Source organism: Vidua macroura, chromosome 5, assembly GCF_024509145.1.
Source record: "Vidua macroura isolate BioBank_ID:100142 chromosome 5, ASM2450914v1, whole genome shotgun sequence".
Lineage (NCBI taxonomy): Eukaryota > Metazoa > Chordata > Aves > Passeriformes > Viduidae > Vidua > Vidua macroura.
Window position 1 is genome coordinate 64,534,068 of NC_071575.1, and position 12,548 is coordinate 64,546,615.

General features: G+C 34.9%; 1 protein-coding gene across 1 annotated transcript in view; it reads right to left on the reverse strand.

Moving 5' to 3' along the window:
• Nucleotides 1–12,548, reverse strand: part of SEMA3E (semaphorin 3E) — a 126,166-nt gene that overhangs the window by 37,002 nt on the left and 76,616 nt on the right. The window contains exon 4 of the mRNA XM_053978680.1: nucleotides 9,848–9,967. Within this exon, the coding sequence (XP_053834655.1) occupies nucleotides 9,848–9,967 (120 nt within the window). The remainder of the gene's footprint in view (nucleotides 1–9,847; nucleotides 9,968–12,548) is intronic.

Here is a 12,548-nt window from a genome sequence, read left to right on the forward strand (position 1 = left end):
GTTCTGCTTATGCAAAGCTATGAGAAGTATTCTTTTAAAATTCTTAATAAAGCCACATAGTGCGAGTGTCATATATGTTGCACTCTTATATTCAAGTAATTCTTAAACCATCAAAAATGGGAGTGTACATTGCACTTCACTTTTTGTCATGATCAAAACATTTCTATGAATTTGCTCAGTATTCAATCACGCACATGAGAAAAAAATCCAGTTACACCAGTGAAATGCTTTACAAACCTCATCTTGATTTCCATTCCCTTTTGTACTATAATGGTTCTAGTATCAATTCACATATAAATTTACTTTTTCTGCAAATATTCTTTTGTTTTTTATATTCTCAAAATAGTATTTTTCATTTTTTTATCTTTCTTGTATACTTATCCTTACATTTTTATTTCAACATAGAAAGACACACTGAATACACTGTGCAGAGGCTTCTTTTAGGAAGGATGAACCTTGACTTTCCCATTAAAAATAAAAAAAAAAAAAGCTGAAAGATCACAGAACATGTCTGTAAATCAGCAGAAAATATAATTCAAATATAAGTCTCCAAAGTGAACGTTCAACTCCATGATTTGCCTTAATCTGTACACTTGCCTCATCAAGAAGGCACGTGGTAAAAGAGATCTACAGGAAAATAGATTGTCCTTGTATAAGAGCAGAAAATAACTTACTGGATCAGGCCTGAAAAGGTGTCTTATATTATTTAGCCCTTTGTATTTAAGCAGACTAAATTCTGTTGCTAAGAAAAATGTGCATTAGCATTATCTGATAAATATAGTTCCAAAGATTAGCTAGGTGTCTAATTGCTACAAAGCCAAATAATTCATTGACAAATTAAAAATCTAAACCCAGTAGAATCTAATTGAGTTTATATAAAAGAACCTGTGCTCCAAATACTTACAAAAATACGAATAAATTCCTATTGCAACACACTGCCCTATTTAAGTCACCATAAAACAGGCATGCGAGTATATAGATGAGCAAGACAAGGATGCTCCAACAGGGAAAGAACTTTTCATGTAATATCTTCTTTAAATAATCCAAACATTAATTTTCAAAAGGATCTAAGCACTGGCAAAAAAAATATCTTCTTGTTGTCAGAGGATTACTAACTTTTAAAATTATATCTTCAGCATTCACTCAGTGTTATTTTCCAAGCCAAATGGGGTTACAATATTAGGAATAGAGTCCTCAGAAACTGTCTGCAATAGTCAGGTCTCTGCTATTTGACATAATTAAGATTATTTGGGAGGTAGTATTTCTTCTGAGGATCTGTTTTCAATCCTCTTTACTATCCACTGACATACTGAAAAGATCAATCGCCCTATGGGATGAGAGTGCATAAAATATTATAAACATTAAATCCTCCCTAAAAATTCAGATGCATTTTTCAGGTCTATGCATTTTATTCCACAGTTAAATGATTAAGGCACATTGGACTCCAATCTGAAAATGTGTTTAAAATCTGGAGCTATGTCAGACTGCTGTCTGAGTTTGCAAAAGGATTAGCAATTTGTGACTTGCGTCAAAATATCTGGCCTAAAGTGACAGAAATAATATATTTTCCTGACTTAATGAATGTGAAAAAATCTGGCGAAAGAAAAAAAAAAGATCCCACCACACTGCACACAGAAATCAGAAGTATTTATCCTTAGCAGCTCACAGTATTTCAGCAGCAGTGATTGCACTGATCAGAATTTTACAAGGGACACCTTTGTGTGACCTTGAACTGGTCACATAAACTCATTAGGGGTCTTATGGCAAAGAATAGAACCGTTAGAAATGTTGATTATATTGCACTAATGTGATAGTTAATATGTATGAGAGTTCCATGGACCACATAAAGGCTCTCTAGAATTAAAATGTGTGAGTGGCTGTGTATGGTGATATATTCTTATAACCAAGTGAAAGAAAATGTAAAGATAGTCCACAAATACTGTACAAAAGTGAAGGGATTTCTGTGGGGAAGTGCAGAATCTTTACACAGAGATCCACTAACTAAGGCTTTTCCTCTTCCATGGTTTTGACAGACTAAACTTGTGCTGAGATTGTGAGGGTCATATCAGAGCATATACCAAATAAAACCCTCTCTTATGACCTAATCTAATGATTGCTATCATAATAAATGGGGACAAAGGTCATGAAGAAATAAAAAAGGAAGGATGCAGCTCTAAGGTTTGAGCTTTTATCTAGGCTTTGGTGGTGAAAGGAGGAAGAGATGCTTTGGGCATGAAAAGAACAGCTACATTAAACTGGGAATGGGTTTCATAAGGACTCACATACCCTGTTCTCCATGGAGTGGAGCTTTAGACAGCCAACAGCCCTTTTGCAGAGCTTCAGCTGGGCATGTCTAAATTGGCCATTCTGGAAAAAAGGGCAGAGGAGTGGATCCATTGGCTCCCGATGACACAGATGAACTGCTAGCAACACTTATTTTTACTTTCTATATAGATATCAGTCAAATAAGAAAAAATATCAGTCATATATCATAGAAGGATTATAAAATATTAAGCGTTCATCTCATAATGTAAAAATATTAATGAAACAATTTTTTCCTTGTTTTAATTATGATAACACCTTATTCATTAGTAAGTCTATTTTCCAAACAATTATATAGACTTCACCAGGTGCTGTCACTTAGAAAAATACTTTCTCTCATAAATAAATGTGGCAGAATCTAAAAATCATTATAATGAGAGCTGGAATATTTCAGTTACCCCCATCAAATTACCACACAGGTGGAGGATTTCTTTCTCTATGGGATAACACTATTATTCCTCTGTATGGATTCATTCTCCCTGGACCATCTGTGTTTAATCTTGCAAAAGGGCAGGTCTAATATGATGGAAAATTCATTTCATATGGCTGATCAATTCACATACTCTACCAATCTCCCAAATTGAACTTACACTTCACGTATGGCCATATTTAGACAATATTCAAAAGTAATGAATGTCATTCACCTAATTTTATGGATGGAGAGCACTTTCAAAAAACCTGTTGTCTGTTATAAATGTAAGAATGACTGCTAAGAGCAACTGGGCTGTTACAGAATACTTGACTTTCTCCAGAGCATTTCACTAAGTACATAGCTATTTGATAATTAATGTGCATTGTAGAATTGTTAAGAAATACCAACAGTTGACATATATCAAAGCACAGTTCTTATGAGGTATCATTGATGAATCCTCTTCTACTGAAGGTTTCCCTAAATTTTATTTTTGCTAGAAAGATGATTTTTTTAATTTAGCAGTGATTTAAACAATCACATTATTTCTTAGTAAAGTTTGCAAAAGTACTGAGGAGGCCAAAATAAGAAAGAGAAAAGGTTAATGAGAGCTCAGGTTATGGAATGCTTGGAATACTGAGTTAAAGGTCAGAAGCTTGCTAAGTAGATTTTAATACAACCATATCCAAACTGTTGCATCTTGGAATAGGGAACAGAGTTTGTATCTGAAGTACATCAGAACACCCTAGAAGATGGAAGTTCAGGTCCTTCTAAGACTGCTTTCACTCATTAGACTCAGGTGCCTCATTTAGGATCTTGGGTATCCCAGATGCCTTGTTAAAGCTGACACTGATAGGCAACACCAGAAATCTCTTCATTTACCTTGTTATACAAGACTGATAGTTAGGTGCCTCAGTGAAGTGTGTAACCTGGGATAACTTTGTGCTCAAGTGAAGAACTTTGGGTCAAGTGCAAACTGCTAAAAAGAGATTTCTCATTGAGATACCGTGCCAAGAAGTCAGCACTTGAGTCTATAAAAGAGGAATCTCAAACAGAGGTGGGGCAGTCACCTTGCCTGTACACACACTGTGGAATAGCATGTGTGATTCTAGTGTCTGCACTTCCAGAAGATGTGAAAATACTGTAGAGAGTTCACAGGAAGGACACAAATAAGATTGAGGAGTCCTGGTGATAGGAGGTTTAAGGAGCTGTATTTATTCAGTTTATCAAAAAAAGTGAAGAGGTGGCTTGATCTTTGTGCATAAGTACTTACATGAGGAAAAGATGTGGAAAAGATAGTGGGGGACTTTTCAACTTTCAAAGGCATATCAAGGTTAAATGACAGGAAGCTGAAGTTAGAAAAAAATTGACCTTGAACAAGTGGCTATTTCCTAGCACTAAAAGTAATTAAATATTAGAAAAACTAATATTTAGGTCAGAGAAATAGTGGTGTTACCCCTTTTCCCCTTTTGCAGCACAGCACCTTTGTTGTTTGCTGTGAGCATACATGTTATCTTCACCTAATTAATTTTCTGTCTGAGTTAGGTACCATTTTATCCCCTCTTTAAATGTATGCATATTCAACTTCCAGAACATGAAATGCTTTAACCTAAATGAAGTGTGGAGTGTATGAATGTTTTGGTGTAATTTGGCAGTCTGTGGTGTGGACATGCAGACCAGAGGATGTAAATGAACCCCTCTGGTAAAAGATTTTATGACATGTGTTGCTCACTTGGCAGAACTTCATATCTATTTAGTGGATGGTGCTCCAAATGGTGGCTTTTCACCCATGCAGAAGGACACTGTGTCTCTAAGCAAATATTTTCAGGGCAAGAATTTGTCACACATTCTATCTAATGAAGAACTGACCAACACCCACTTCTATTTGGTCAGTGAAACCAGATGTTCCTCATCCTTAATCCTCTGAAAACAGTGTGGAGATGAGGTAATAGGAACAAGCATGGAGAGGGATCAACTTGGCAGGTCATTGCTTGTTTTGATTATAAAAATACGTCAGAAACAACTTTATTATTGTAAAATAATAGATAGAAATATGTCTACAATTTTGCTTCTCAACAAAGCTGGAAGAATCATGACATTACCACATGCTGGTCAAGAGCAGATGATTTATGTCATGTCAAAGGTAAGCTGAGATATGACTGGCATATTCTCTCATGACTTGCATGTGAACTCACTCTAGTTTGTTAAAGCAAGAGCTGAGGAGCTCATGTTGCCCACATTTGTTTAGAGGGGTAAGCAGAACTCTTATTGCACAATTGAACCTTGTCTTGGCTTTGCATTGAATTGCAGAACATATAGAAAAAGAAGTGTCCTTCCCCACACTCAACAAAATATTAAAGGCAATGTAGATTAGAAAGAAAAAGTTCCAACTTGACTGAACTGTCTTCCAAGCAAAAAAAATACACCTGCTGCTTACAAAATGCAATCCCTCTCTAACAGGACTACAGACTCAGAATTTAGAGCTGGTCTTCCCTGATAAGCAGAATCACAATTGGCAAATTGAGGAGCAAATAATATAATAAGGAATACATCAGATTAGGAACATCTAGAGAAGAATACCAAAAACCACCAGTGCATTTTGTGGAAAGGGTGGCTTAATCCATCAGCCTTTTGAAGTGGAGAAATACAGCTGGAGGTAGTTTACTGAGTTAAATGAGGCACTGAAATGGCACCCTGCCAGCTCCATGTACATATTAAAAATTTACAGCGTGTTATGCAGGAAAAATTCTTCATGCATAGTTCTTTCTCATAAATTTAATTCCCTCAACAGGTTTTGTCATGCAGAGATGCCTTCCTCTTCAGGAATCAGCTCTATCTTGTCCCCATGTAGCTTGCAAAAACTTGGGATATTGTTTCTGCACATTGTTTTCTTTTGGAATTTCTACTAACTTTGCAGGTCCTATGGAGGCAGAGTAATTTTTTAGCTGTACTTGGTGAAACTCCCATGTGGACTTGTTAAAGGTGTTTTGTGAGTTAGTGAACAAGGCAATCTGGATCATTGGAAAGCCTCCAGAACACCCCTACAACCTGTTGCTGTGCTGAATGTATAACTCATAAAGATAAAATCGTTACCTGACTGCAGATAGATCCTTTGATTTATCTAAGGTTCATTAAAACTCACACAGGGTATTTTCAACTGTACAGATCAGTGCCAGCGTACTCTTTTACTAGAAGCTAGATGTGGTGAAACATAGACTGAGACAGAAAGCACTTCTTCCAGCACTTGTCACCTGCCAAAACTGAGAAGTTTATATAAATGCAAAAGGAAGATGCTAAATCCAGGTGCTTCCCCCCTTCTGTGCCCCACCCTGCCTTGCTGGCATCAAAGTCAACAAGAGAGACAAATGTCAATTTAGTGAGAATCAAAGCAAAATAAGATCTTTTTTCTGAACTTTTCTTCATCTTCTATATCTTGTTTCAAGACTTATCTCAGATTTTCTCTCGCAGAGTACAGGGGAAGGATGCATATACATTTCCTCATGAGAAATTTGGAGTACAGGGTGTCTGACTCTTGCTTCCTTCTGGAAAGTTATGCTTCTTTTGATGAATTCACCTTAATTTGTGGATGAAATGAAAAAAAAAAAAAAAAAAAACAAAAAAAACAAAAAAAAAAAAAAAAAAAAAAAAAAAAAAAACAAAAAAAAAACCAAAAAAAAAACCAAACCAAAACAAAAAAAGAACCAAAAAAAAAACCAAAAAAAACCCAAAAAAACAAAAAAAACACCACAAAAAAAACCCGAAAAAAACCCTGGAAGAATGCAATATTTTCTGACCTGCACTGATTTTTGACATTTGGAAGCATTTAATGAAGTCTTAGATAATGAATACATTTGCTGGCTGGCATTTAATTTGCTTATGTTTTCTTGGACAAGGCTTTGTAATATGTTCTCTTGCAAACACCAGTAGTTGTTCTGTCTGCAAAGTCAGCACTCCTACTTTTCCTGATTTGTAACTTATTTCTAAATGGCAGAAAAACATTGGGTATTTTGCTGAAATGTTTAAATTTTGAAAAGCAACATTGATCAAAGTAATTAGAAACAGAAAAAAATAAAAAGCTGCTGTAAGTGACTGTACTTATATATTTTTAGAAATATAATAACTGAAACAGCTTTATGAAACTGAACAGCCTGAAATTCCAAAGTGAAATCAATCAAACCAATATTGGAATAGAATGCAGTAAACCATTTTATACTTAATCTTTCAAATGGATATACAGTGTATAATAGAACTTATAATTTGATTTAGAAAATATATTTGGTTATACTCTGGTGGTACAATAGAAGTTTGATGTAGAATTAAATAAAACCAATACTTATTTCTTGTTGTTCACTAAGATCAATATATTAAGACAAAATGCAAGGTATAATGAAATTTCTATAACCACGGAAAGCACAAAAGAAACTGTAATATAGCACAATGTGCGTGTGAAACATTTCAAAGCACATTTCATTCACTACATAATAAGATTAATACCTTCTACAGAGAGTGGCTGGGGAATGGACATTTTTACTGTGTTTTTCAAGAACATTAGATGTTCTGTTTTTAAGGCAGTTCCACAGTATAATGAGCTGCCAATGAAGCAATCAAATTCTGCCTATTTTTGGAAATCTCCTTTTGGCTTCATGATTTGTTGACAAGAGCTCAGTGTTCTGCAAGATACAGCTCAAACCTGGTTTTGATAGGAAAAGATGAATTTGTGGTTGTATAAGTTTGTAAGATTTTATACGGGTGGCAGAATGCTCCTTTTCACAAACGGTACTGCACCTCACAAACCCATGCTAAATCAGGATGCCATACAGTATGCTTGTGATCATGGCTTTGAGAAATCTTCACTGTTCAAAGGAAAACCAGCAAGGCTTCATTTTCTTACCAAATGGCTGTTCAGAAATGGATGATTATGTAAACTTTTGTTGGAAGCCAACACAAAATAAATATCCCTGCAACATGGGACTAGTGATCACCAAGATCCAGAGCCTTAAATTAGGTTACTGGATATTAGGTTCCAACAGGTTCCTCTTTGGCCTGCCCAGTAAATAGGAAGAGGCAACGTTGCAGAAGATACAGTCCTGCTATTCTGTCATGTGCTTAAATGCCTCTCTAAATTCATCTCTAGTTTACATTTATATACCATTAATAACTTAAGAACCCTGCAGTTTTTACTGAGAGGGTCCCATCCTCCCCACTCTATCAGCTCAGGGAGCACTATTGAAACTTCTAGTTGCCCTGACCACAGAGCAAGTATGTTTCTGTGCAGATACTGCTGATTCATAGCTCCATATGAAGTGTGCATCTACATTCATATGCTGCATTAATGTATCTGGATACACAGAAGTTTGTCATAAAGGGCTCCCTCCTTTCCTACATCCCACACCTTACACCTCAACATGTCTGAGATGTGCCCTTGTTCAAATATATATGGGCCTCAAACATACTTTGTGCTACTCAGGCATGAGAAGGTGTAAAGAGGTATATAGTCATATTTTAAATACTGTTTCGTTTGCTACTGTCCTTTCCATGACAGTCAGACAGTGAGAAAATGGCCAGAGAGATGAGGTGGAAGAAATAGGGAATAGTAATCATGTTTGGGAAGAGGGTACTCTGACCAGACAGATCAGCAGAGACTGAGCTGCAGTTTTCTGCAGAAGGATCTTGCCCTTTCACTTCCTGCAGTTACACCATGCCCTTATCACTCAAAGAAAGAAAGATTATGATTTGCCCATTCAACCACATACCACTTATTATTTTTAACCTACCATATAAATGGCATCTGTCTTTTTTAATCCTGATGGTCAGCTTTTCAGATAACAGGAAACAGTATAGCTACTTGTTAGTGTAGAAAATATATTTCCTGTCTACACAACCAAAAAAAAAAAAAAAAGGAAATTTTCCCATGATTTCAGTGTGGGTAAAATTTTAGAACTTCAGTGTGACAAGGGAGAATAATAAACAAAAATAGGGGAAGGAAGGATAAGATAAGGGGATGATGATGGGCCACACAGTTTATATATATCTTGTTTCTCATTTTTTATTTGGCTGTCTTCTATTTTTATTATTCTGTTGTTTATGCTTTCTAAAATAGTGTTCCTCCATACACAGCCACTGCTTCCTTGAAACTCTGCTGGGAAGTCTGGCAGGAGGTTTGTGAGAGGAGCAAAGAAGACATGCAAATTTGCCTTATTTTAAATTGCTTATTATCTAGCTCCTTCCTTAATTTCAGAAGACAATGTGTTTCTGCAATTCATACAACTCTGAATCTAAGTGCTGTGCTGGAGTCTCAACTTCTGAGATGCTTTTTATTTTGACAGTAGTTGGAGGTGCACAGCATGGATTGGATCCTTGGAAATTGCTTCTGGTGATCTTGTTCTTGTTTGTTTTGTCAAAAGGATGTATCATTACTCAGAAAAGATTAATCAAAAACATTTGCCTGAAGTAAATCCCTTAGATCCCAATTTCTGTTTTTGCATAAGAAATGTATTCAAAATATTAATATGTTCTTATTGATCTCTGCAGTACTGTTTCACTCAGCTGTAAGCATCATTATGGAGCTTACATGCACTTGCTGAACAAGACCAGTATAAAGAAGCAGAATTTACCAAAGATTCGTTAAGAAATTCCATCTCCCATCAAACTAACACATATTTTGATATATGATGTATAATTGTTTTAAAAATCAACAAAAAAACAACAAATAACAAACCCCAACAAATTTAGTTATAACTCCTCCCAAAAATTTAATATTTTTTCTTAAAAATTACTATGTCAGCTTATCTAGTGAAAAAAACTAAGATGAAAAAGTCTGGATTTTTGCATAATTCTCCAGAATATACTTTCAAATATTAGTGAGTTCCTCTGATCATAAATGAAATTGTAGTCCAGCATTACATTTCATCAGGGAAAATATCTATCAGATGAGAGCTGTGAACATTTATTTTATATTATTAAAATATTTAATATTTTAAATATTTATTTATAACCACATTTATTTATAACCACATTAAACATTTATTTATAACCATTTAAATATTTATTTTTAACCATAGAGGCTTTGCTGGAATCTAGACCAAAAGAATCAGTACTGGAAACCAAATTTCTTACCTCTGATGGATGTCCAGCTCTTATAAAAGTACAGAGTGGATCAAAAGCTCCTGTTCCACAAGCCAGAAGATGGGTCCTGTTGTATCGGTGAAGGACTCGGATGTAATTTGCACATTCATCCTAGTTTACATGAAAATAAACACAGGGAAATATTAGCTTTTCAATTTTTTTTTTTTTTTTTTTTTTTTTTTTTTTTTTTTTTTTTTTTTTTTTTTTAAGTCTCTTATGTGCCCATAGGTGATGTTCTAATATTGAATCTTTCTATTCTATATCACTTCATGTTGCTAACTCTGTGCCATCAGTTTCATGGGTGGGAATTTTTACATTAAAAAAAGCAAGCTTAGAGCACTGATTGATCATGTCTCATTTTAGCTTAACCAGTTAGGAGTTACTAAATTATAAAAACACACTTTTCTGCTTCTTTAGTCATGGAAATAGTCTGCAAATCTGGATAGATCTTTACTATGCATTATTGGATACATAAGACACATAAGATTCAGGGCATAAGATGTGAGTGGTCAGCAAACAGCTTCTCTCTAGAGTTAAATACTTTATCTCGATAAAAATACAATTTTTAATTGCACCAATAATTTATTGGATAATTAATTTTAATCAATATTTTTTATATTGTATAGACACATACTTTGACTGTTTCCACTGTTTAAACCTCTTTGAAGAAGAAATATTCATTTCCCCCAGGGCAATACTTTGGGACTCATTAGTGTATTTGCAGCTTCATAAATATTACAATTAAAACATTTTCAAACATCCCTTTGAGATGTGGGGTCATTATTCCTGTGCTAAACTAGAAATGGAGACAGTGAGATAAAAGCATCCCTTGATTTTGGGACTCCTGGGATTCCTGGGATTTGGTTTTAGATTTGTTTTTTGGCATTTTGTAGTGGTTTCTGTGAGTGGAGCAAAATTACTGTTCATTTCAATTCATTGCTCAACATTTCTGCAACTTAGAACCCTGAGTTTTAAGAGTCACGTCAAGTTTAAGACATTTAAAATGGAATTAATCTGAGCTAACTTTAGCTGTTCTGGCATTTAGATATGAAATTCATGGAATTCTCTCTGGCTTTTTCAATAGCCAGTGAAGTAGGCCAGACATCCCCAAAATGCAATTAATACAATCCTGAAATGAACATATAAAACAGAGTGGAGGAATTTCCTTTTTTGAAAATTTCCAGTTTTTCACTGATAACTACTCTCATTTTTGGACTGCTGTATTTATGAGAGAACAATCCTGGATCTTATTAACCAACTGCAAGAACTTAATGTCAAAAATGAAGGGTGTGCAGGGAATTCATGGGCAGAATTCAACACTTGCAAATCCACATTAGGTTCAAAACTAAGAAAGCATCTTTCTTCTTCAAGTCCCTGAATCATTACATGTAAGTCTTCCAAATGCTCCAGCAAATGAAAAAGGAAAGGAATCTCCCCTGCTACCTGATTCTCCTTAACTGTTCATCCTCAGGATATATCATGCTAATTCATAGAACATAAGATGTTGTGTAATTAAATATTATGCATATACAAAGGGCAAACCAATCTTTTAATATCTTACTGTTGGAATTTCTTGATTTGTAACTAATTTGTTCCTTTTCTTTTTTAAAGAAATAAAAACATAAAGTCAAATGAGTTGAGAGAAGAATGGGTTGAAATCAACAGCATGTGATCCTCCTTGTATGGATCAGCACTCAAAGACAGAGGTGTCTACTTTTTATGTTAATTTCCCAAATGTTTGCTGACTTGTGGTAACAAAATGCTATTCCATAGGTATTTTATGATGCCATGAATTTTTTGAATAGATGCTTTATTGGGTGCTGGTGCTGTCCCTGATTCTCCCTCTCCTCCTTCCTGACTTAATCCCTTTGTTTGCTCTCAGTGGTGGTCTGATCTTTACTCTATGGTTTCCTTTTTTATCCACATATACCTTCAGCTTTTGATCTTTATACCAAAATAATTTTAGGGATTTAAGATTTCTATTTAAATGGGAAAAATCTACACTTTTTTTTTTTTTCTATGTTCCTTTTTAGGATTGCCTGAAAAAAATCTGCAAAAAAATCCTAGGATTTAGAAACACCAAACATAGAAAAAAACTAATTCCAAATGGCTATTGCTCATTTATAAACAGACGACAAAAGGTGCTGTTCTGGGAAGTGTCAGGCAAAAAGGCATTGCTGATAACCCTACTAATAATGTACTTTACACAGAGCAGGGAAGAGATGCATCATCCAAGGGGACATTGAAATAAGACTTCTTTATATGATATCAATGAATCAAATATTTGTGTTGTCTTTAGAATGCTCCACAGATATATTAATAGATCTGTGGAATTTTATTAATCTGAAACTTCTCAGTGTGGATGAGTAAGGCATTTTTATATCTGAATGATTTCCAATTCTGATAAAGTAATTCAGAGTAATTGAAAACTCTCACACCACAGGCTAACAGGTGTGATTCCTGGCACACTGGATGACAGCTGAAGGATTTTTTTTTTCTTTGCCTTCACTCAAATCAGAAAAGCATGGTCTTATTTTAAGAGTATACATGTGTTGTTAAAACAAGCCCTTTTTAATTGTCCTATTAAGTCTGTTACAAGCTCTGAAAAAGTTTATGACTACAGTACTTGCCATTTTACTGCTGCAGCATGAACTGATAACTTTTTAAGGTTATACAAGCTTGTGAAAGTGGC